Genomic DNA, 25,063 nt, shown 5'->3' on the forward strand with positions numbered 1-25,063 from the left:
TAAGTGCCAAGTCCATCTTCTGAATCGAGTCGAAGTCATGAAAACGCTAAGTGCCAAGTCCATCTTCTGAATCGAGTCGAAGTCATGAAAACGCTAAGTGCCAAGTCCATCTTCTGAATCGAGTCGAAGTCATGAAAACGCTAAGTGCCAAGTCCATCTTCTGAATCGAGTCGAAGTCATGAAAACGCTAAGTGCCAAGTCCATCTTCTGAATCGAGTCGAAGTCATGAAAACGCTAAGTGCCAAGTCCATCTTCTGAAGTGTTCCAGCCTTGAGCTTTATGAGGCAGTGGCTCTCAGCTCTCAGCCTTACTTAGCAGCTCTGAGCTCCCATTCCCAGCAGCTGTCAGCAGCTGGTGTTGACGGCTGCTCTTGGCAGCCCTCTTAGCAGCTCTCTGTCGCTGTCCCCAAGCAGAGCCAGTAGCTCCTGGCAGCTCGCTCCACAACTCTGCCCGCTTGGCATTTTCAAAGCCAGCTTTCAGTGAAAAGAACTCAGCCCACTCAATCCCTGATGCAGACATGAGCAGATGATAAAAGCATCAGAACATGGTTCTACCAGGGTTTCCATAAGCTGCTGTGCTTGCAACAGAGACTTGACCCTGGCCCAGTGAGGACAAGATGAACACTGCTTATGTAGACGTGAGAGAGCTCATGCACCATCTGCTGCTCACTAACTATGGACTTCCTGTGTTGCCATGCCGGCCTGTACAAGAATATAGGACTTACCTACCCTGCCTGTCATAGATAGGGGGATGCTGGTCACAGACCAGAGTTAGGAAACCAGAAATAACTGTAGTGTGGGCAGAGATACCTGAAGTGCTGAGGCTATGTGTCCAGGGACACTTGCAGAGGGACCGCTGCACGAAGGGCTGAAGGAAATGTACCAGGAATGGTGCTGGCTAGTTTTATGTCAACCTGATGTAACTCAGCTGAGAAAACGCCCCTATCAGACTGGCCTGTGGAGAGCCCATGGGGCATTTAATGTGGAAGGACCCGGCTCACTGTGGACAGTGCTGGTGCTACTCAGGTGGTCCTGTGTTGTACGAGAAGGCAGCCGGAGCAAACCAGTAAGCAGCACCTTCCATGGCCTCTGTTCAATTTCTGCCTCCAGGTTCCTGCCCTGTTTGACTTACTGCCTGCCTTCCTTCAGTGATGGGCTGTGATGTGGAAGTATAAGCCACATAAACCCTTTCCTCCCCAAGGTGCTCTGGGGTGTGGTGTTTATTACAGCAACCACCCTGGTGGTTGCTATAACAACTTCAGAAGTGATGGTGCCTGGAAGCGGCCTGCTCTGCTGTCAGAAAGATAGCGCGCTCAATCCTCAAGGCAGCCATACTCACACACTCACTGGAAGCCCCGCTCCCATTGGAAGCTGGGGCAGATGTTGTGGCAGCCAAGATGCAGAAGCCCAGAATTCAGAGCCAGGGCTCCCAGCAGCCATGCCTGATCTCGGCTGATTTGTGCTGCTGTGGACCATCCCGGATCCCTTTAGGATGGTGGTAGCAGCTGTACCAAGGAGCCCATCATTTAGGGCTCCGGGAGATGCAGGCTTGACTGTCAGTTTGCTGGCCTTGTAAGGGAAAGATCATATTTGATTAATGTCTTGTGTGGCTGCCATTTGTGTTTCCTGGGTGGGACTTCCCTCCCCTTCTGTTATGTCTCTTTAGCCTGCAGACCAGCACAGCCTTCAGCACGGTTTTCGCTTGTGCTTTTTTCATTGCTATTTAACTGCTACAGGTTGTTTGTCATCTGTAGCTCAGCAGAGTTGTTCACATATTTGAAACATGGGTCTTTATTTCTATGAGTTGGAGCCTGAAGGACTCCAGGACACAGGAATGTCCTTTTTTTTTTTGGTTTTATGAGACAGGGTTTCTCTGTATCGTTTTGGAGGCTGTCGGTCGAGCCCTGCCTGGAACTCACAGAGGTCCACCTGCCTCTGCCTCCCGAGTGCTGGGATTAAAGGCGTGCGCCACGGCAGGAATGTCCTTTTTTATTGATTATAACACTTTTGAAATAATTCCTATAAATTATTGTCATTTTTCAAAACATACCTGTTTTCATACACACCTAGAAATAATCTCTCATTTTAGTAGAGAAATATATGCATTTGGCATGTGCTGAAAGGAGACTAGACTACAGGAAGCACTGGAGGAGAGCCAGAAGGCCTTCTTCCTCCTGTGGTAAATTGGGCTTTTCCTTGGCATGGCCACAGCATTTCACCCAGTCTCCTTAGCAACTCTGCATTCTAGTCTTACATGCTCAGTTTCTTCACAGACACCAAATAGAATGTGTGTTACAAGGAGCCATACTGGATCGTGGTCCACAGAGACCCGGGACTATTCCCTTGGCCTGAGCGAGCTTAGGTGTGTGTGTGTGTGTGTGTGTGTGTGTGTGTGTGTGTGTGTGTGTGTGTAAAGGAGTGCAGAAAGGAATAACACAGGAATCTCAATTCGTGCATACCATCAGCCGCAAGGCAGTGTGGGGAGGGGAGGATCCAGACAGGTAGTCGGTTAGGGAGATAAAATCTGTGCTATAAATGGAACAGCAGAAAGGTAAACCAGTTTATCTCTTTTATATGCTGGAGTTGACCATTCAGGACAATGAGAGTTAAGCTGAGAGGAACTTCCGAGGAGAGGGAAGGAGAGAAAAGTGGAGACACCGCATTGGAAGTCAAGGTCATCTCCAGTTCTCAAACTGACAGACCACACTGCAGACAGCAGAGGTGACCACTTAGCACAGGGCAAGTCCTTAGGTTAGTGTGATCTTTGCTGTCCCTCTGTCCCCTCAGATCGCATTTTTGAAGTGTAACAGAGAGGATATGTTCAGGCAGCATGACTGCAGAGGATCACATGACTAATGGGACCTCAGAAAGCCAAGCCCTTGCTTTGACTGTGGGAAGGTTTAGCTAGTGATGACTGCTTCCCAGGAGATATGAGGAGGCCCTTGACTCCACCCAGGGTACTGTAACACTGAAGCAAATAGTCTAGATTGAGTCCTGGCTTGGAAATAAAAAGGGCGCCCTTAGGTGAAAAGACATTGTGGACTCTGGTCAGCATCATGTCACTCTCTGCGTGTGGCCACAAGGATGCCGCGGGGATCGCTTGTCTTCCAAGGTGAATTACCAGCTCATGTAATTAGAAAGCCAGCGTCTGCAGCATGTGCAGACTTAGTTCAGTGTGAAAATGTAGCCTGCACCACCCAATTTAGCTCTGCCACACACCGCGCTCTGAATTGCCTGGCACGCAGCAATCAGACTAAAGGTCACCAGCCCTTCAGGAATAGAAAAGACAGGATCGTTAGCCCTGTCAGACCTTCCAAGCGAATGGAGTCTTAGGTCTCTTGTATAAAGATAGGGACACCTTACCTCCTGCCTTGCCTGTTTTTAACCCTTTTATTTCTCTCTCTTGTTTGACTGCTATAGCGAAGGCATTAAGCACTGGGTTGAATGAGTGGAGAAATTGTGGACGCGCCATCCTCCCCTGATCTTAGTGGAGAGGTTTCGGTGTTTTCTCATTTGCTACAGTGCTGACCAAGGTTTTCATGTGTGCCTTTGTTTTGTTGGGTTACAATCCCTCTATTCTTCATTTGGGGTTTTTATCAAGAAGGAACTCTCAGTACAAAAACACAACTCTGATCTCACAAGGGTTAAGGGGCAGTTCATTCTAGAGTGAAATATGAGTGACCAATTGCGCGGGAACACAGATTTGGGTTGTCTTAAATAAATAATAGTTTGCTGATGTTTTTATGGTAACAGAACAAAGAGAGTCATGAATCAAGGCATTCTCAAATAAACCATGAGAAATGTTAGGGCACTGGTTACAGCAAGGCTCGGATGTTTCAGCTGTGACTTCAGGTGCTGTCTGGTGTCATTTTAGACTTTATGTGATGAAACTAGGGTTTTGTTGAGTTAATATATCCCAAGAGGCTTTGTCTGTTAGTCACAGAATGGTAGACCAGACACAGAAGTGGGCAAGGGATGGTTATTTAGCAAGCTGAAGGTATATTGTATATATGAGATAAACTGTAGGGAGGAGCTGCCTGTGATTTTCCAACCTATCTACAGGCAGTGAGGTTCTGATTGGCCAGTCAGCTTTGCAGAAGCGTCAGTGCCAATGTGCTTCTCTTCAGGGACTTCAACTCGCAGTCCCCCATCAGTCATACATCACACCTTGTGCATGTGCGGACTGCATATAATTTATTAAATATTATTAATGTCGCCTGTCACTAGGAAAGTTTCATTCCTAGGAACTGATGTAGATGAGGCCGGGTGCTAGGCAGAACAACAGTTTTCAGGTTGGTAAAGTCGTTAGGAAAAAACTGTAATTATTGGATCATATCAAAATTTACTAGCCAATGTCATCAGATTTGATTTTTTGGTCTGTATTTGTCGTGACATGTAACAGGTCCCAGGAGTAATCTAAAATTAAAATAATCAAGAACACTGGAGGGCTAACAAAGTAAATTTGGGAAACAGATAATTTAAACAACAGAAATTTACAATTGTGCAGCTATTTGATTGGTTGCCAGTTTCCTCCTGTACTGACAGTTACTTGTAGCCTATGAACTTGTTTTATTGTTGGGGTATTGAAAACACCTATTGCCTTTTAATTTTAGTTGGTCTTTTGGTCAGCTTGATCCTACAGCTACAACCATGTGCAAGATCCTGCTCTGATTTCCAGAAAAGATAACGTTATTAACAGTTTAGTACTGCCAGGTTAGTATTGCTTTACCATCTAGGAATAGACTAAAAATACTAAATATTATGAGCAACTTTAAAAAAATCTAATTAAAATGTTTAGCCTTGGTTACTGCATTTCTAATGCAGTTGAACATGAGTGTTATCTAGTACTTGGAGTCCGTGTGGATGTGTTCTAGGATGAAGCTGATCCATGTTTGAAACAACAAGCTAAAAGTTTGTCCCGTGAGGTTTTATATTATAGGAGTAGACTGGAACTACCAGGGTGGAACCCTTTTCTTGTAGGCAGCCCGGAGGCTTTAATGGGATTCGCTGCCCCCAATTGATGAAATCGTCTGATTTTATCCTTCTGGAAAGACTCTTGTAACTAATTCAGAATTTTTAGTCATCAGATTTAAAGTCTCACACATCCGGAGACATTGTGCAGGGGTCCATTGGGCCACTTCGTGGGGACTGCTGCCTCAGACAGGCACTTTTTTTTTTACTTCTTACTCAATTTCTCTTGCATTGTGGGACATTGTCCTGTGTGGGGGGGGTTAATTTGCAGGACAGAATTTTTGTGCCTTTATCATGACATCCTTAAGAAATCCAGGCTTGGCTCGGCTTGTGACCTTCAAACTCAGACTACCTCTCTCTGCCTAGAAAGTGGACACGCTGGTGGTTACTGTGCAGCTCCTTTGGGTTTTCCTGTCTTGTCTCTCTTCACCATTCCAATTGCAGCTGCGATCAGTTTCTAAGCAGCATCCATGTGCTGAGGTAACCACTGTGAGCACGAGGCTGGGGCTTCCCCTCCTTCAGCTGGCCATGTGACTCTGCAGCTCCAGTAGTGACTGGAATGTTTGGCCTCGATACTCACAGGCTTCCTTTTTTCTCTCTGGTTTTGCTCTGACTTGAGTGTTCCTATCTCATGCACTGGATCAAATTGCTAACTTGGCTGACAAACTCCACAATTTCTGAGAATCCCTTGGTGTTGTGTGGTCCCTACCAAGACCTGGTGACAAACCAAAAGCTTTGTAACAAGGGTCTACTCTGAAGTGATGGCAGAGTCCCTGGGCATGCATTTGGCTCTGCTGGCATTCAACGTAAGCCTTACCTTCCTATCATTGACACTTCTATGTCATCTGGAGTCTGTTGGGTAATGTAGACTAAGCAGATGGGCTACCTATGCCACAGCCCGCCCAAACCAGGGAGCTGCAATTTCAACCCAGTGTGAGGGCCAGGTCTGTTGTTCCCCAAGCCCAACCTAACAGGTATTGACAAACTGTCCCTCCTTGTGTTGGGGCATTAAAAATACAACAGTTTTCCTTTTATCTGGGAGGGTGTCTTGGGGTTTCTATTGCTGTGAAGAGACACCATAACCACAGCAACTCTTATAAAGGAAAACATTTACTTGGGACTGGCTTACAGTTTCAGAGGTCCAGTCCATTACCATCATGGTGGGAAACATGGTGGCATGCAGGCCAGGTGCTGGAGATGGAGCATCTCGACTTGCAGGCAACAGGAAGTGGTCTGTCTTACTGGGTGTGGCTTGAGCATATGTGAGACTTCAAAGCCCACTCCCAAAGTGACACACTTTCTCCAACAAGACAACACCTACTCCAATAAGGCCACACCTTCTAATAGTGCCACACCTTTGGGGGGCATTTTCTTTCAAACCACCACAGAGGAGCTATCCCAGCACAACCTTGACTACTGCATCTCTTCCAGCGCCAGTATTCTGAGGTTTTCTGTAGAACTTATCTGTCACACTTTAAAGACATAGGCCTCCAGCATATCAGCTGCTATGCAGTCTTTCTGTCTGATCAGTGGGATGCCCAGTAATCTGTTTCTTTCTTATTGGGCTCAGCCCTTCTTAGGCTGGGTTATGCCATTGTCTGTCCCTCGTCACCCGCTTGTTACAGAGAATGAATATATGCTACAGCACCGCTGGAGGTGTTTGGCTTCAACAGCATCGCATGCATCCACCTACATGTCCCCTCTGAGACTTCAGGATGCCAGTTTTCTCCACTGGGCCCAGATGCTGCTCCTGTCTTGGCTGGCAGACTTTCCCAACTCTAACTCCACAGGTGGAACTTCAGCCCGCAGTCTCCATTGTGTCCACGCTTCAGGTACAGGTTCCCAGAGGACCGCTTTGTGCCCACCAGCAATGTCTTACAGTCAAAATCCTTGGCCATGATCTGCTCATGTATAGCTCTCCTTCTCTCATTGGCTTTTCACAGGACATGAGTACAGCTCATCTGTCACTGGCTGTGCTGCTGTTTTGTGGCTGGTGTCACCTCTGAATCTTCCAGATGTCTGTACTGCTGCCCCTGCCGTGCCACATCCCTCCACCAGGGCATTTTCCTAACCGAGCCATGCCACATGACAAGGACTGCATGTTACCTATCAGCTTGGGCATCGTTCCCTCACCCTCACCTGCAGAGTGGTGTTCAGACAAGTCCTAAGTCCCCACATGCTCCCACTCTTGGGGTCACTTGTGTTAGCTTTTGCCTGAGAAATGGAGGCCCAGATATGATTAAGGAAGTCCCCTCTGTGAAAAGAGCTGGGGTAGGGCACCAAGGAAGCCAGGACAGCACAAGCCAGCCCTGTGGGGACAGAGCATCCTCCTGGCAGTGTGGCACAGCAGAGGTCGAGGGGCCGTGACTTTTCTCTGCCTTTGCTGGTTGCTCGATGTTGCATTCCAGTTTCTGTCTGCAGAATTTGTCCATCTGTCTCATGCAGTGAGATCTGTCTGTCTCCTCCACTAAACAGTGCAGTCACTCCAAGCTGGGCACCGTGGTCCCACTTCCAGATTCCTAGGGATCTGAGATGTAGTTTGCGGTTCTGCGATCTAGATTGTCTCTTTCTCAGGAGAGACCATTTCCCAGAAAAGTGGGAAAAACCAACCATACCTCTAACAAGATTCCTTACAAAGCCCCTGACAACCCATAAAAATGTCAATGGCAACCTTTGCTTCACACTTAGCAGACAGACAGACAGACAGACAGACAGACTTGAAAGCATGGCTTGATATATCCTGGTTCTTCCAAAAAAGAAAAACTCATGCTGACTCTTCTGTGGATGACAGTCAGATTAATCAACTATGTTTGTCTTTGTCATTGCAAAGCATTCTCAGAAGTAATGAACAACTCTGTGATCATTTCCCTTTTGCTTTCTGGTGCTTCAGTTAATTCTAGACTGAATTAGTGTCAGATAAAATAAAGGCATCCTGGGAAAAGCATGCAAGGACTTCACACTGGCCCAGAAAGTGTTGCTTACAGTGGATTGGAAAGTTGTTTGCTAAAAGTGCAGGCAAGGAGGCTATCCCTGTATGTGTTGTTGGTGTTTATATGTGTGTGGGAGCTTCAGAGAGAGGCACAGGGGTGAGAAAGTAGTCAAGGCTGAAATTCTAGAACAGTAGCAGCAGAGGAGGCAAACGATGATACGTATGTATGTGGCTGGATAAGCAACAGATTCATTTTTCCAGAATCAGGTTGCACTGAGGTCCATTTGTGGCATTGGAGTGAGCAGAATCCATAGAGTTGACTCACCTTGGAGAAAAGGCAGCCACCGGCCTCCCTGTGATAGCCTCAGACATTCTTGCAGGTTGCAGGAATGAATTTTAAGGGGGGAATTTAAGAAGAGGAGGTGTCAAGTTGCTGTGTCTTCTCCATCCTCAGACCTCTTTGTAACAGTAGAGTATAGTGTGGTGAGTGAAGACTTGAGATGCAGGGACACCAGCCATTGAGACAATTATCACTACAATTACAGCTCCCAATAGGATTGGGTTGGCCATGCCGAATGGAAAGCACCTGATCCATTAGAAGGTGAGGGTGAAGGGACCTTGAACAAGACCTTCACCATAGTTTCTGTGGGAAAGACTCTCTGAGGTAGGGAAGACTGAGAATTTGCTAGTTTGAATAATTTCGTGGCCTTCGGGGTATGGGGCTGTCTGTAGCTGTCTTGACAGGTTTCCCAGAATGGATTAGGGGAGGTGGACAGTGGACCTAGCAAAGCAGGCAGTGGGTGTGAGGTTCTGGATTGGGAGAGCTACCCTTAAGAGCACAGTGTTTCTAAAGATTGGTAACTCTCTCAGGGGCAGGCTGAAACATCTGGAAAAAGCCTGCATTCCAGTAGGACTGTGAGGTGCAAAGCTTTTCTCATTTGTGCCCTAAAAACATCTTATTAGTCTCAGGTTAGCCTTTACAGCTGTTTCCCAAGGATGCCATGAGCCTCCCCTTGCTACACATCACTTATCCAGCAACCCCCTAGGATACAGGAAGATGTTGTTTTACCCTTTGGCAGGGTGGAATGGGGAGGCACAGGACACATACCTGTGTAGGTGTATGTGCGAGACATTGTGTGTGTGTGTGTGTGTGTGTGTGTGTGTGTGAGTCAGCCCAAGCCAGCTGCCTGATTGGCCAAAAGGATAGACATGTGCATTTAACCCTCAACCTGGGAGATGTCGAACAGCTCTGGAGAAAATGGAATCCAGATCTCTCATTTCAGATAATTTGTAGACTTGAAAGTGAGGCACCAGAGATAGGTGTGTGATTAGGGTTCAGTGTATTTGAACAATTGTAGGTCCAAATATGGGTGATGACTTTCTGTCCTGAAGGTTTCTATACCAACCATGTTTCTAGGCAGGTCTAAGGTTAAAAGTTTGGCATTGAATTCTGAACAGATGTAGAAGCGAGTATTATGTCCAACTCATGTCACACTTTGTGGGGCATAAAGTACTTAGAAGGCAGTGAGTGCTTAGGCAGTCTCACAAGCTGGCATTGGGAGCTGCGATGCAGGTCCTGTCTGGCATCTGCTTCCGTTGTCTCCCCGGCTTTCTCTTCAGAAGCCCTGGCCATCCCTTCTGCCTTTATTGCTCTATTTCTCTGTGACCTTTTTTAAAATTATTTGACAGTTTCATACATGCATATGCTGAATTTTGGCCGTTTTCACTCTGTCTCTCACCCACAGCCCTCTCCTGCTGAGATCTTCCTTCTCAACATAGCCATTGGGACTTTGGGATGTGTGTGTGTGTGTGTGTGTGTGTGTGTGTGTGTGTGTGTGTGTGTACATATGTGTGTCCCACTGAGGTTAATTAAGATTGCTTGCATGAGTATCCATGGGGGGTTATTCACAGAAGCATGGGCAACTTAGCAGCTACACCATTACAATCAATGTCATTATTTCACCCCAGCACCCATTAACTGCCCATAGTCCCTCTGTGAGGGATGGGCCTCATTGGTTCCTTGCTCATGCATAATAAGTTGGTGACCAGCCCAGTCCAATGCAGGTTTTATGCAGGTAAACACAGCTATGGTGAGTTCATCAGTGCAGTGGCAATGCCATGACTGGAACACTGTTTTACAGCTCTCCTTCTCGACCTCCAATGCTTAGATTCTTATTGCCCCTCCTTCCATGATGTTCCTGAGCCTTGGGTGAGGGAGCGGAGCTTGTGTAGGACCGAGCACACCACAGTCACTCACTCTCAGCACTTTGATGAGTTGTGTGTTCCTGCATTCACCACCATTTGTTGTGAAAATGCTCCTCTGACAAAGACTAAGAGCAGAGCCAGTCTGGATATAAGCACAAATATTTAGAAGGAAGGTCATGTCCATTTACAAAACAGCTAGTGGGTTTTCCCCTAGGGCCTATGATGTCACCAGCCACAGACTCTTGACTAGGTTTACAATACAAGGCATGAGTCTCACATCCCAATAGAGAGAAAGTTTATCACTCCCATAAAAGGCATGCTACTATTGGCGTCAGCAAGTGTTATCTCGCGGGTTGTTATTGTAATGGGTCGAGTCCACAGCTGGGTAGAACCATTGGTGACCTGCCAGCAACTATCCTTCCTGCCTGTCCACTGGCCACACAGTGCTTTATTCATTAACCAGTAAGAGAAACATACACAGAATAACATCCATCAGTCAGCCTGTTGCATTGGGCTTTGCTGAGGTAACGTGCTGTGGAGGCAATAGTGGGGCAACCAATAAGGGGCTCATCCTTAGGATAGGCTAATTCTCATTCACCCAGAAGTCATGGGTTGCCTGTAGTTTGTTGTCTTGAGTAGGACCCTGCAAAATGTCCCCCTTCCAGTGTTGACATGTGTAACAAGAGGTTCTTTGTCCCAGCTGGTCCCACAGCCCTTGAGCCCCCAGATAAACACACAAAGACCTTGGACTTCTTATTGGTTAGCTCTGTCGTAATTATTAACCCATTTGTATTAATCTATGTATTTCCACATGGTCTTGGCTTAGCGGAGAATGCCTTGCACGTCCTCTCTTCCTGGGCTCTACATGACGACTCCAGTCTGCCTACACTTCCCAGAATTTTCCTCCTCTGGTAGTCATGCTTATCCTTCCTGCCTGGCCACTAGCCACACAGTGTTTTATTCACCAACCAATAAGAGAAACATATATACAGTAGGACTTCCCCCATCAGACATGTCCATTAATATTCCCATCGTTCTAGCCTTGATTATGCAGCTGTTTCTAGAGGAGACTGGTTCATAGCAGACTTCCTCGTGTGCTGGCTCTTACAATCTTTCTGCCCCTTCTTCCTGGATGTCTCATGAGCCATAGATTCAGGAGTGGCATCCATTGAGTTGAAGTCCCCACAATCTGTTATCTCTGCACTATATCCAGTTGTGGTTTTCTGTGAGGGTCTCCAATCGCTGTAGAGAGAGGTGCATCTTTGATGAGCTATGGTAGTTACACTTACCTGTGATGTAAAGATGAAATTTAGAATGTAGTAAGGGATCACGCTGTTGTAGCAGTGGCAGTTGTGGATTCTTTTCTAAGGTCCAGGACTTCACTATCCCCTGGAAGCTGGCTAGTTTTCTCCTGTTGATATAAAGCAAGAAAACGAAACACACCAATTCTGGTAAATATTACAAACATTATACTGAAAGAAAAATCTCAAGACTTGGTATGACTCCAGTTATATCAAACTCAGTTAAAAACTAAACCGTACAATGAGAAGCTTCCTGCATAGGTGGTTCAGAAAGGGCTAGGGACACCTGCCCGATGCTCAGGGTCTTGAGGAGGGAGAAAGGAGCTGTGACCAGGAAGGGACATTCAGAGACATTCCTGGATGCCAGCAATCCCTGCTTCTCCACCCAGTGATAATTACACAGGCATGCCAAAGTGTCTTCTAACATTGTGAGAGATGTAGAATGCATTTTGTGTATATTTTGCTTTAACTAATACTAATGTGTTTTGCTTGTTTTTGTTTTTGTTTGTTTTTGAGACAAGCTCTCACTGTATAGCTCTGGCTATCCTGGAACTTGATTTGTAGACCAGGTTGGCCTCAGATTCACAGATACCCACCTGCTTCTGCCTTCTGAGTGCTTGGATTAAAAGCGTGTGCCACCATGCCCGGTTGTAATTTATTTTTTTCTTGCCCTTTTCCTTTTCTTTCTGCTGTCATTTCAGTGGAGAGGGAGTGAGGGAATGATTCATGATCTCAGGCACTTACATGTACCTGGAACTCAAGGATATTCTTCTACTAAAGGAGAATTTTACATATCTTTGTAATTCTAAGGTAACTAAACATGCATCACCTAGCTAATTATTTCACATAGGAATGAAAAGCTAATTAAAATTCCTGGCCAAGGATCCTTTCCTAAAAAATATTAAAGCTCCAGATTTACTTAAATGAGACCATGACTGTTTTTTAAAGAATATATGTATCTTTTTGATTTTTAGATTGTCAGCCATGCCTTTAGTGAAAAGGAACATCGAACCCCGGCACCTGTGCCGCGGTGCTCTGCCAGAAGGAATCACCAGTGAGCTTGAATGCGTAACCAATAGCACCCTCGCAGCAATCATCCGCCAGCTGAGCAGTCTGAGTAAGTCCCTGCTTTCTCCCCTGGTGATTGGCGTGTTTTATGGACTTCACACTATCCCGTGGGCTTTGACTCAAGAGTGACAGCTGTAAGGAAAGGAATCCTCCGTTTTCCATGACAATGTCTGTGTCTGCCCTGAGCTCCTGAAGCCTGGCCCTACATTTAAAGTTGTCATGATGAAAATATGAGCTTGCTCGTCGTTAAAGAGAACCAAATGTGTAGACTTCACATCGTGTTAATTTTAAATACCTTCTAAGACCAATTTGATTGTGGATTAAATTTTTTTCTTTAATGAACTGTCTTACTAAATTTGACATGACCTAGGTTTTTAAAAACCTGTTTAGCATCACAGTGCAACAGTGTGCTGTTGGTGTTCAACAGATGTCTTCCCAATTCCAAATAGAAAATAAACAGGTAGGCTGATTATTGCATACATATTACATATGTTAGACACATGTGTAGTTGATTGATAGTGGATACACCTTAAGGAAGGAAAGAGTCCTTATTCTGTCAGTGAAGATTAATATTAAATACCCAAGGGATATCTTTTGGGGACTCAGATATGCGCAGAAAGCCTTTTTCTTCAAAGCTTTATGAAATTGTGCTATCTTTTCCCACTTGACTTTTCCGTCCTGACCTTCTTTTCTCACTTTCTCTCCATTCCTTTTTAGTGGTGACAGATTTTCACACTGCAGATTTGTAGGAACTCGTAATAGCTGGAACATCTTCATGAAATTCTATATTCTGGTAGCCTTAAGCACAGAAGATAGGTGTGTGTGTGTGTGTGTGTGTGTGTGTGTGTGTGTGTGTGTGTGTGTGTAGGGGAGACAAAGAAAGAGACAGAGAGACATACACTTATAGACTTAAGTGTTTTAATGTATTTGCTTTGGAAAAGAACGACTACAGGTAACTATTTCCTTGTAAGAGTTATATTTGGTACTGATGTTTTTAACGAGCTTTGTGAATTAAGGAAAACATAACTTGGAATTTAATTAATGTGTAATTTGGAATGGATTTCCTCATGAATCTAAGCTAATTACAACTGACTTTGAGGTAGTGGTTATTCATAGAATACATACATTTGTATAATTACAGAAAAAAAATCCCTTGCAGTTTATTGATAGACACATTTCTCTTTGCTTTTGTATGTTTTTGCAAGTTCACTTTCTTGTTTGTAGCTAGACTGTCTGCTGATGTAAAGTTGAAGTTACAGAAATTAACTTAAACTTAGAATTTAATAACAAGGCTACCTCTTGAACTGTGGTGTTCAGCAGGATGTTATATTAATCAGGTTTATTCTACCTGTTTTCACGTAGTCCCATGTAACTGGCTTTCAGCCCTTTTGGTATGTACTCACCAAATCCCTTCCAGATGTAGCCATATCCCTGTGTTTGAAACCTGTAGATGTGTTAGTTACACACAGGGGAACATACAGAAAGCAGGTGACCTTAGGGTATTTCCTGGGCCCAGGAAATCACGGATTGTGGGATTCCTTTAAATGGGGAGGGAGACAGTAGAAAAACTGCTATTGGAGTGTTTCCTATCAGAACGACTGCTACCTTTGGAGGTGAAGGACAGGCAGTCCTTAAAAGCTAAAACAGGGGAATAGTTCTCCTGAGGCTTCCAAAAGAATATAGATTTGCTAATATCTTGACTTTATTATAGTGCAGACCAAGTCCATTCTAGATGTCAGTCCTGTAGGTAGAGGATAATGAGTGTAGTTCATTGTGAATACTACACCCACAATAGAAACACATTTGTTACACTGCTTTGGATTTTGTTGTATTGCACATGATCACACACAGACTTGACATTGCTGTACACCACTGATCATCCATGGCCTCGTGACTGGACCAGCAATGGGTACCTGCCTCTCAAGGACACAAGATTCCAGGAAGCATCCCATAGGTGTTGATTGGAATATGGAGCAGAGATGCCAGCCACCAACTGCAGACCTGTGTGTTTGCATTTAAAACAAAATCTAGGGTAATCAATTCATTTTCGGAAGTTCCAATTAAGAAATGCAATGACTTATGGGACCTGCTGTTAAAATATCATCCAACAATAAGGAGCCACGATGACCACCAGGGAAACCCAAGTTGTAGAGGAGGCAGATATGAGAAGAAAGATGCAGTCAGTGTCTCTTGATAGGTCCATAACTCCCCAAACTGCACCACCAACAGGGGACCAAGTGAGCAAGTGGGGAACATTCCTTCTTCAAACCAGCACACTCATAGTAAGTTTCAACCTTGTTCTCCATCTTATCCTCTGCAATTTATTCTGTTTGGTTGCATTGGATGTGCCCCCTACTGTGCTTCAGTCTTTGGGGAGTCTTTCCTTGCTGGGATTTATTGGTGACTGAGTTCCAAGTATGTGTATGAGCAGGCTGCTAACCTCAGGTTCTCATCAGCAACTTTCTGACTATGAGGGTGGGCAAGATTGTGTGCCAAGTAGAACCAAGCAGCCTGATTTTGGTTGCTTAGGCAATGGCTGAGATGGCTCCCCCTTGGGTTTTTCCCCCTCGGTATTTATGACCAATCTCAGCCTCATTGCCCCCATCTCTGCAGTCTGCACTGGCCTTCTATCTTTCTACCCAAGGAGTGGCCCACCATGAGAAAGTGGACTAGATAGCACCCGGATCAGAATTTACAGTGTAATTTGGATCAGTACTGCCTTCGTCACATGGGCTCCACCCCCATTGTACCATCACCAGGCAGACAAAGTGGCACAGGATTGTAACCTCAGCATGGCAAGTGGAGGCAGGAGGATCGGGGGTTCAGAGTCATCCTTGAATACACAGAGAGTTCCAGCCTGACTCCATGAGACCCTGTTTTTCGTGGTCTTTTCTTTTCTAATTCATTATCATCCTAAGGTGTTGTTTTTCTCAGTGTTAGGGCTCTGGCCCAGGTTCTTGTGCACTCTAGAGCATGAGTCTGCTCAAGTAACCAACCAAGCTGCACCCATTTCTCAGCATTTACAACAGAGTTCTGGGAATGCATGAATTTGTCATTTTAGAAAGTCTTTTGATAAATATCCCATTCTCTATGATAAAGTCAAAGCAGAATCTTTAAAAAACCTTCTTGGCTCCTTGGATTGTTCAGGCAATCCAGATGGGAAAGGATTACCTAACCGCTTCTGCTCTTCTATCCAAACTCTCCTCCTGCCTGCCTTCAAGTCAGTCCATATTTCTCCCTCCCTCCATCACATCAGCCCCTCCCCCTCCCTCCTTCCCTCCCTCACATCAGCCCCTCTCCCTCCATCACATCAGCCCCCTCCCTCCCTCTATCACATCAGCCCCCCCTCCCTCCCTCCATCACATCAGCCCTCCCCCTCCCTCCCTCCATCACATCAGCCCCTCCTACTGCCATCCACTATCAACACTTTCAGGTGCAGGTCCAGATGGGTGATGTTCAGTATCTAGATTTCCTACAGGTGTGAGAGAAAGACTGACTGCCCATCAGGCCATTGTGGTCAGTGGGAAGGATTTAATGAGAGCTAAAGGACTTGCCTTAACCTTGCATTGGCTATCCCTCTCTTGAGAGCAGAGGCTTGCATGGGGACCCACCATTTTCTTGTGGTTCTAGAGTAGACAAACACACCAGGAATCCCCTGGAATGGTGGTTGTCTGTCACTCACCTGGTCATTTTGATTCTCCTAAGTTTATGGGAAGCTCAAGAAGTGAGGATTGAAGACATTGCCCAAAGCCTGAAGAGATGTTGTCTCTGCGTGCCTTCGTGGTGTTGGCACATTACTTCTACAGCCTAATTTAACACCAGCTGTCAAGGCAAAGGATTTTTGCAGCTTTTTTCCCAGTGGGGTTTTTAGGAAACCTTTACAATGAGAGGATATTGCCTGCTGCTGCTAAGGTTAGGGACAATCAGACAGGAATGAAGATTCTTGTAACTTGAACAGTGTTAGTTTGAAAGACAAGGCCCACAAACCTTCAGTTTATCCAGTAATAGTTACAAAGTATTCATTATGAATTTTCTGATATTTTTGGAATGGTACCAACTTCCAATATAGGAGATTGGAGGAGTGGGTGAGGGAGAAAAGCCTCGCTGACACAGCTTTGGCTAACTCTGTGTTACTTGGTGTCCAGCTGAGGAGCATTGAGCCATTTCCTTCAGATAATGACAGTCGGCTCTGCACACCAATTAGCACAAAACTGAGACTGCTTCTCCACCATTTTCCTTGATTAATAATCTCAAGCTCTTGCCCTTCTCAGCCAGCTGCTCAATTAAAATTGCAGTAGCTTGCAATCAGCTCCTTGCTGGCATGATAGTATAATGTTCGTATAAGTTAAAACTTTATTAAAGCTAGAAACTTCTAAGAAAGATGGTTTTTAAAGAATGCAAAGATGAGCCTTATACACAGATCTGATAAGAGACATCTAAGAAATTTAAAAACTCAGTGGTAAGCAAGGCAGGGGACTAATCCAAAAGAGAACAAATACTGGGGGGTGGAGATATGGCTCAGTCATGACAGCACTGCCTGCTCCAACAGGACCTGGGTTCAGTCCCCAGTAAATACATGGCAGCCACAACCATTTGTAACTCTAGTTCCAGGAGATCTGGTGCCCTCTCCTGGCCTCCACGAGTGCTGCATGCGTGTGGTGCACATACATACATGCAGGCAAACACTCAAACATATGAAGTAAAAATAAATCTTTTATTAAAAAAGTGAATAAATAACAGTACACATTTGAGGAAAAATGAGCTAATAAATGCAAAAAGATACTCAACACCATTAGAATGTGATTTCAATGTAATTTTCCTTTTAAAGAAAGATGAACATCTGGAGTCTATGCCAGCTGTGACAGGAGTCCTTACACATAAAAGTGACTGTTATGAGTTTGTCTTTGTTCTTGTGATAATAAATTTCCCCTTCTCCCCTTTAGAATGTTCCCAAAGTGTCACAAAGGAAGGAATTAGAACTTCAGTGTATCCTGCTCTCTCTCTCTCTCTCCCCTCTCTCTCCCTCTCTTTCTCTCTCTCCTCTTGCTCTCTCCCTCACACACTCACTGTACTTTGCAGTATCAATTATATGTAAAAATGTAGCACAAAGTTATACAAAGTGCACAATATACAACATATCATCAATCAAATGAATTACTGATGATGCTTTGTGTGTGTCTTTATAAGATTGACATCTCAGGATACAAAACAACCCATCCTCACCATGTAATAATTCTATGGGATCTTCTTCTTCTTCTTCTTTTTGGGTTTTTTTTTTTTTGGTTTTTACAAGACAGGGTTTCTCTGTATTATTTTGGAGGCTGTTGGTCCAGCCCGGCCTCGAACTCACAGAGATCCGCCTGCCTCTGCCTCCCGAGTGCTGGGATTAAAGATGTGCGCCACCACCGCCCGGCTCTATGGGATCTTCTAAGACACAGTTAATAGATGAGGATTATTATGTGAGTTGGATTATTTAGCCATTTTCACTGTTAGAATACATGAGGCCTCTTTGTTGGGGTACATTATTATAAATTCATTTTACAAAACATAACAGATCTTTGGGTGCTTTGGAAAAATGTTCTGCCTTCTTAATAGCCATTAACTTATTCTTAATGAGAGATAGTCTCTGCAGATGGTTTAGAATTTTTGAATTCATTCATTTAAAACTGCTCTTTTCCCTAATCACTATAGACCTCTTTTTATTGGGGGTTTCAAGAAGGGCTTCTCTGTGGCTTTGGAGGCTATCCTGGAATTGTCTCTATAGACCAGTCTGGCCTCAAACTCACAGAGATCTGCCTGCCTCTGCCTCCTGAGTGCCGGGATTATTGTAAAGGCGTGTGCCACCACTGCCCGGCCACTATAGACCTCTTAAAAGAGAGATTACCAAGTTAAAATAGTGAGACTAACATGCATATAATTTAAGGATAAATACACAGACTTAAAGAAAAATCATGGGAAGAAAATATTTTATTCAAATGCAATACATAGGAACGCTGGTTTGGTTAACATTAGACAGAGGAGACTAGGAAAGAGATGGAGGGGATTCGTAGAGATAAAAGGCCACAAACATGGACCAGTGTTCAGTGTGTGCATCCAGAGGAAACACTTCAAGGTACAGGTATAAACAGGAACTTCCTGAGCAGGACCCCAGCAGTACTGGAAATTACACCAAAAATTAACAGATGGGATTCCATGTCATTCAAAAGGGAAAGACACCCTCAGCAGATCAAACAGCCTGAGGGATGAGAGAGACAGAGCCTTGCATTTTGATTATATACACAACAGGAGTTGCAAATGTCTGTGAGCTGCCATGTGGACACTGGGAACTAAACTCACAGCCTCTGCAAGAGCAGCCAGTGCTCTTAACCCCGAGTCATCTCTCTAGCCCTTATAACTTTTTTCTTTTTAAAAGAATATGCATTGTTGTATTAATCAGATGGAACATCTGCTAGGATACAGCAAATCTGTCGGAAGAGATTACTATATAGCATGTGTGATGATAATGAGATGGTAATTATCTTTAAGATAATTTTCAAATATTGGAAAATCAAGCAATATTTTTTAAAATATTCCTGGTCAAAGGAAAACTCAAGATGGGAATTAGAAATACATTCATAGTGATAATGAATGCAAAATCCCATTGTCTTTGTGGGATTTGCTTATAGAAATCCATGGTAAATTGCTCAGTGATGTGGCTATAATTTTTTTATTAGTTAGGTTTTGTGGGTTTTTTTTTTTTACACTGGCTGCTTCATGTCTTCTCTTCCCACCTCACATATACACTCAAACGAACATGATGTTTATATCACTTATAAAAGAGAACTGCATTCCTCTCTGAATGATTCAACCCCCCAGTGTTGGTGTCTGTACCCTCACACTGCCTGCCCCTCTTCACCATGGACATGGTGTTCGTGCATCTGTTGGATCCAATTCTGCTACTGTAGCCCACAAGCTCCTGTTCAGTTCTCTTGTTCTGCATTGTCCTCCTGTCAAATATAACCCAGTGAGAGTGCTCCCGTACCTCTTGATCATCCTCCCCTGTTTGCTGATTCTCTTCACAGCGAGATTCCTTCAAGAACTCCTCAGTCTCCACAGCCTCCACTCCCCTCCTTGTCTCCTGTTCCCACTCGGATTTTGTCCTCCCAGTCTTTAGAAACTGCATCAATCTTTACATTGATATCCAAGTGGCCAATGCCCTCGGTCTCGATAGCTTTTGGTCTGGAGAGACTGTCTACACCCGGCTTCTGGACCACCTCACTGTGGTGTTTCTCCTGGATAGTCTCATCTTTCCACCCTCTCTGTTGGAAGAAACACTCTAGGGAGTTGCCATTAGGATTGTTTTTTGTGCCTCTTCCCAAACATTGGTAAACTACTCTGCCAGTGTTTATGCTGTGACTTCCAAGTTTACATCTCCAGTTCTGACCTCTCCCCTAGATTTCAAATTCATTTATATAACCACTCACTTGACACTTTGACTTAGTGCATCTCAGAAGCACATCAAAGACAGTATGCCTGAAGCACAATGCATAATATCTACCTTTGTCTCTCCTTTTTCTGGTACCAAATGCCCACTCCATAGCAAATGTGTTCAGTTGCCTTGAGAATAGGTACTTAATATGTAAACCCACCCACTTCTCTGCTGCTAGTATCCCAATCATCATCACCTTTTCTCTGGTGGACATGAGCCTCCTATCTTCTCTCTTGCTGACATTTAACCCACCCCAAGGGTGGACATGTATTTCTCAGTTCCACCATTCTCTGGGCTCAGTGACCCTGGCCTCCTAGGTGTTATGCACATATACCAAGTCCACTGCTGTTTTCTGCTGGACAGTTCTTCCCCTGATAGAACCCTCTGTACTTCCGTTGATCTACTTTATCCAAGGCCATGTGGTGCACACACATATACATATAGGCAAAACGCCCATCCACATAAAATAGTGATACATTCTTAGCTGTCAAATGTGGGTGAAACCCCCTTCATTTCTTTATGCTTTGACACTTTGGGGCTATTTCTCAGTCTGATGTAGCTGGCTCACAAGGTCCTGATAAGTCCAGAGGCGAGAACTTGTCAGTAACAAACGAATAACTTGCAGCTCTTTCAAAACGGTCGTTAATTCACTTCAAAATCATTTTAGTTTAGCTGTCACTAGACGTGCTATATATATATTAGTAGAATTCAGCATTTCCGATCTTTTTGGGAAAGTGTAATGGCAACAACACTTTCTACATATTCACCAGAGAATGTACTTCCTTCCACTTCCTTTCTAGCCACTCATCTGCTTTCTGCAGCTGGAAAAAAATACTAATTACACAAGTCTTTATTTCTGTGTCTCTTTATAAATCCAGAGCTTCCAAGTGGAAAGATAGCATCAAGTTCATGCTCTCGGAGTTGATGGTAGAGCTCCGTGTTATCTATCATGTTCTGCTTGTATAGCATCTAGCATAGAGTGTAGTTTTCTCAACAAGAGTTACCACACTTTCAAAGGACGCTGTGGCTTCTGCAAGAGACTGAGGTGTTCGTATCTGTCTTGGTGATACACACTGTCCATAAGAGTGAATTTTTGTTGTTGTTTTGTTAATTTTTTTTTTTGAGACAGAGTTTCTCTGTGTAACAATCCTATCTGTCCTGGAATTCACTCTGTAGATCAGACTGGCCTCAAACTCACAGAGATCTGAGTGACTCTGCCTGCTGAGTGCTGGGATTAAAGGTGCACAGCACCACCACCTGACAAGAATGATTTTTATAAAAGCTAAAGGGGAAGAAGAGTTCTTGATGTTTCCGTGTGTGTTTGTGTGTGTGTGTGTGTGTATGTGTGTGTGTGTCTGTCTGTCTGTCTGTCTGTCTGTTCAAACTGAATGGCCAAGTAGGAAACAAGTTAGTGCCCTGTGGTTATGTCAGACAGAGCACTGGTAGATTGATGTTTCTCGCACAGGGTCTGATCAGTAGTCTGCTGTCACGTCCCCAGTGCCTGATCAAGATTTTAAGGTGCCCCAAAGGAGTAGAAACATTTGATCCCTTTAGCTAATGTTCTCAACAAGTCTATGGCAGCAGCATCTGTTGCATGCTTACTCACTAACAAGAAGACCCTGTTCCAGTCCGTGTCTTTTCTCTTTAGTCACCTAGAGAACCAGCTCTGTGTAAGTAGTGCAGGGGCCAATGGCTTAGTTCACATGCTCAGAAAGCTAGTGACTCAAAAACAACATTCGCTTTATGTGAGCCAGGAGCAAGGTAAGCAGGGTATCATGAGAGCTCAGTGTTGATGTCTTACCAGAAAACTCACCCTGCACTTTTGAGGAATTGGTTGTAAGGTTAACCAATTCACAGTTTGGTTCATGTGCTTTAATTCTGTAATTCCCAAACTCTAAACTCCTGGTGCCATTCCTAAGAGTAGTTCGCTTGTGGCAACAGCTGGCTTTGGTTAGTAAGGTGGCTGTGGTAGCCAGAGCCCTGGTGGCTGCTCAGCATTCACGGGACAGCCTGGCTGTATTTGTTCAGGAAGTTTGTAATGAAAGCTGTTCTGTAAATCAGGAGCTGGGGTTCAGTGGGAGCAGCTTGGCTTCAAGGCAAGAAAGTACTGTCCTGATCCTTAACTACAGCATCTATGATCAGACACAACTTCCACTCTGCCAGCCTCTCTCCTCAAAGCTTCCACATCCTTAGTGTTAATTGTGACAAATTTGCATATCACGAAATTGACCCTTGTTACTGTGTTTAGATGTGTAGTCAGTAGTGCTGAGTTATGGTCACAATGCCCTGTGACAGATGTGCAGATGTTTCATCTCACAGAACTGAGTCTGCCACATTACACCACCTACCCTCTCCCTTCCCCAAGTCCATGGTAACTTCCCCAAGTCTACTTTCTGTCTGAATTTGTTTGCTCTATAATGCCTGTGCATGAAATCAGATAGGATTGCCTTTCTGTGACCATCTTGTTTCACCTAACATAGTTTCCTTAAAGCTCAGCCATTTTGTGGAATGTGCCAGAATTTACTGCCTTCCGAAGGCAAATATTCTACTTTGTCACCCATTTATCTATCAATGAACACATGATTTACTTTTACCTCCTAGCCATACTGAATAATACTTCTGTGAACATGGGTGTGCAAACAGCTGTTTCTATTATTGCTTATTATTTGTTTATTTATTTTATATGTATGAGTGTTTCCTGTGCACGCACTTGTGTGCTAGTGCCTACGGAGGCAAAAGGAGGGTATTGGATCCCCTGGAAGAGAAGCTACAGATGGTGTGAACTGCCATGTGCTGGAAACTGGGCCTGGGTCCTCTGCAGGGGCAGAAAGTGCTCTTAAACAACAAGCTCTCTCCAGCCATTAAAAGTTTATTTGACAGAAAAACAGTTGCTTTTCTGGGCTATGCTCAAAAGTGAAATGACTGGATCCTGTGTGATGTTGTGTTGCATATTCTCAGGATCTGTCACACTTGTATGTGGCCAAGAAGGTCCAGTGAGGTAGATAATAGAAGCTAAAACTAACAAGGTAAAATTTTGTCTCATCTATTTCTGCCACTTACAAGGTCAGTGGTCTTTTGCTTAGAGATCACCATTTGTGCTTCTCAGTGTAATCATGTAGAGAATGAAAACAGTAACTCCTGTCTGTGTGCCGGGCTCACTCATTCATTTGTTGAGTGACTGATGGAGAGGTGCGGCTCTGTTGCTGGAGCTACAGTTGTACACAGACACAGTTCCTGTTCTCGTGGATTTGGCCCTGAGCTGATCAGTTGCAGGTATCTTCTAAAAGGTAATTGTTTGTATTAGATACTTTTCTGCTGTTGGGTGAAATACATGACCAACACCAATGTATAGAAGGAAGACTACATTCACCAAGAGATAGTCCATAATGTCAGGAGAGGCATGGTGCCCATTGGTTGAGCAGGAAGCTGAGAGATCACATCTTCCACACAAAGGAAGCAGAGAGGATGAACTGAAAGTAGGTGAGACTAAAAATTAAAAGCCCATCCCCAGGAACACACTTCCTCCAGCAAGGCTCCACTCCCTACAGGTCTCACACAGACACAGACACAGACACAGACACAGACACACACACACACACAGACACACACACACAGACACACGCATGCACACACACAGACGCATGCACGCGCGCGAGCACACACACAGGCACACCTACTGACAATGCAGTGCCACCAATTGGGAACCAAGTATTCTCATACATGAATCTATGAAGAGCTTTTTTCTTTCAAAGCAGCACAGTGTTCCTGTGTCAGTCAGCCTGTCTTCCTGGAATGCTCAGATTCTCTTTGATCAGCTGGGCAAAGACTCTATAGAAAATGAAAATCAGCAGAGATGCTAGCTGTTTCTGTCAGAGACGTTAATTTCTTAGATGCACTAAATTCTCATTCACAAAACATTTGTAGAATAAGTAAAGAATGGTGATGGGATTTGGAGATTCAAGGTGAGGAAATACATCTATCCAGAAATGTTAAACAGATATTAATATAGCATGGACCCAGACATGCTGGCAAATGTTAATAATGCCAATCCTGGGGTGACTGAGCCAAGGGGATATGGCCAGCCTGGGCTACATAGTGAGACATTGCCTACACTATGTCTAGCAATCATGAGTAAGTAGAACTGGCCGAAATCTTAGAGCGTGAAAGACTTGGTACTGCATTTTCAAGTGCGCAGGGAATACAATCATCAGAAGACACCAAGCACAATGAAAGAGAATCAATGTCACTTGTTCAATGACAGTCTACATTTAACGGCCAATGTGATCTCTTGAATTTTATTGAGCAATAAAAGGAGAGCTTAATTCATGAGGTAATATTTCTGTTTTGTGTAAAACAACAACTTAAAGTTCTTTTTCCCTTCAAAGAAGTTTTGCTTAGTGGTAACAACTTAAGTGACAGCTTAGCTTGACTGACAGCTCAGGCAGTGAGGAGGATGACGTTTTACTGTTCTGAAGGCCTTGGGCCATGACATGTGCTTTGATATTCACTTGGACAAGCACTGTATGGTGGCAACGAGCCTGCCTCACAGTTCCTCAGCAGGTGCCCTTCTCCCTTCTCTTCTCCAGGCAAACATGCAGAAGACATATTTGGTGAGTTGTTTAATGAGGCTAACAGCTTCTACATCAGAGCCAATTCTCTTCAAGACAGAATTGATCGCCTTGCTGTCAAAGTCACCCAGCTGGACTCCACAGTGGAGGAGGGTAGGTAACTGCATGAAAGCAGTGAGCTGCACAAGATGTCGGCACAACAGTAGTAATTAACTTCAGCGTAATCTCTGCTTTTCCTCCTGGGTAGCACACTGCCACTTATCTTGTCTCTTCCTGGAAGAGCGGGAAGGGAATGCCCCATAACACTTGGTTAATTAGTGACTTAAAAGAAAAAAAGATTCACATCTCATCTACTTCGTATGTCATGCTCTTATTTTTAAAAGTTGCAGGTGTTACATTTGAATTCAATAATAATAATCTTAAGACAGTTTCATTTTAATTGAGTTTTGAAGTTTTATTTACATATTAAAAAGTAAAATTTTAATGTTTACTTGGTCTGTTCAGGTAAGGAATTCTTAGTGTTTTTTAAAGATTTATTTGACTTTTTAATTAAT

At 44.2% G+C, this 25,063-nt stretch overlaps 1 protein-coding gene across 7 annotated transcripts in view; it reads left to right on the plus strand.

The window, feature by feature from the left end:
- The window catches only part of Wasf3 (WASP family member 3), an 89,996-nt gene that overhangs the window by 46,705 nt on the left and 18,228 nt on the right, over positions 1-25,063 (plus strand). For 5 of the 7 annotated variants that reach the window (XM_005079906.4, XM_013120489.3, XM_040751369.1 and 2 more), the window contains 2 exons: positions 12,380-12,522; positions 24,528-24,662. In XM_005079906.4, the coding sequence (XP_005079963.1) occupies positions 12,390-12,522; positions 24,528-24,662 (268 nt within the window). In that variant the 5' untranslated portion in view covers positions 12,380-12,389. Of the gene's footprint in view, positions 1-6,595; positions 6,803-12,379; positions 12,523-24,527; positions 24,663-25,063 lie in introns of all 7 variants that reach the window. The other 2 variants (XM_013120487.3, XM_040751370.1) reach the window with 1 other exon arrangement.

Source organism: Mesocricetus auratus, unplaced genomic scaffold (genome assembly GCF_017639785.1).
Source record: "Mesocricetus auratus isolate SY011 unplaced genomic scaffold, BCM_Maur_2.0 Super-Scaffold_100008, whole genome shotgun sequence".
NCBI classification, from domain to species: Eukaryota; Metazoa; Chordata; class Mammalia; order Rodentia; family Cricetidae; genus Mesocricetus; species Mesocricetus auratus.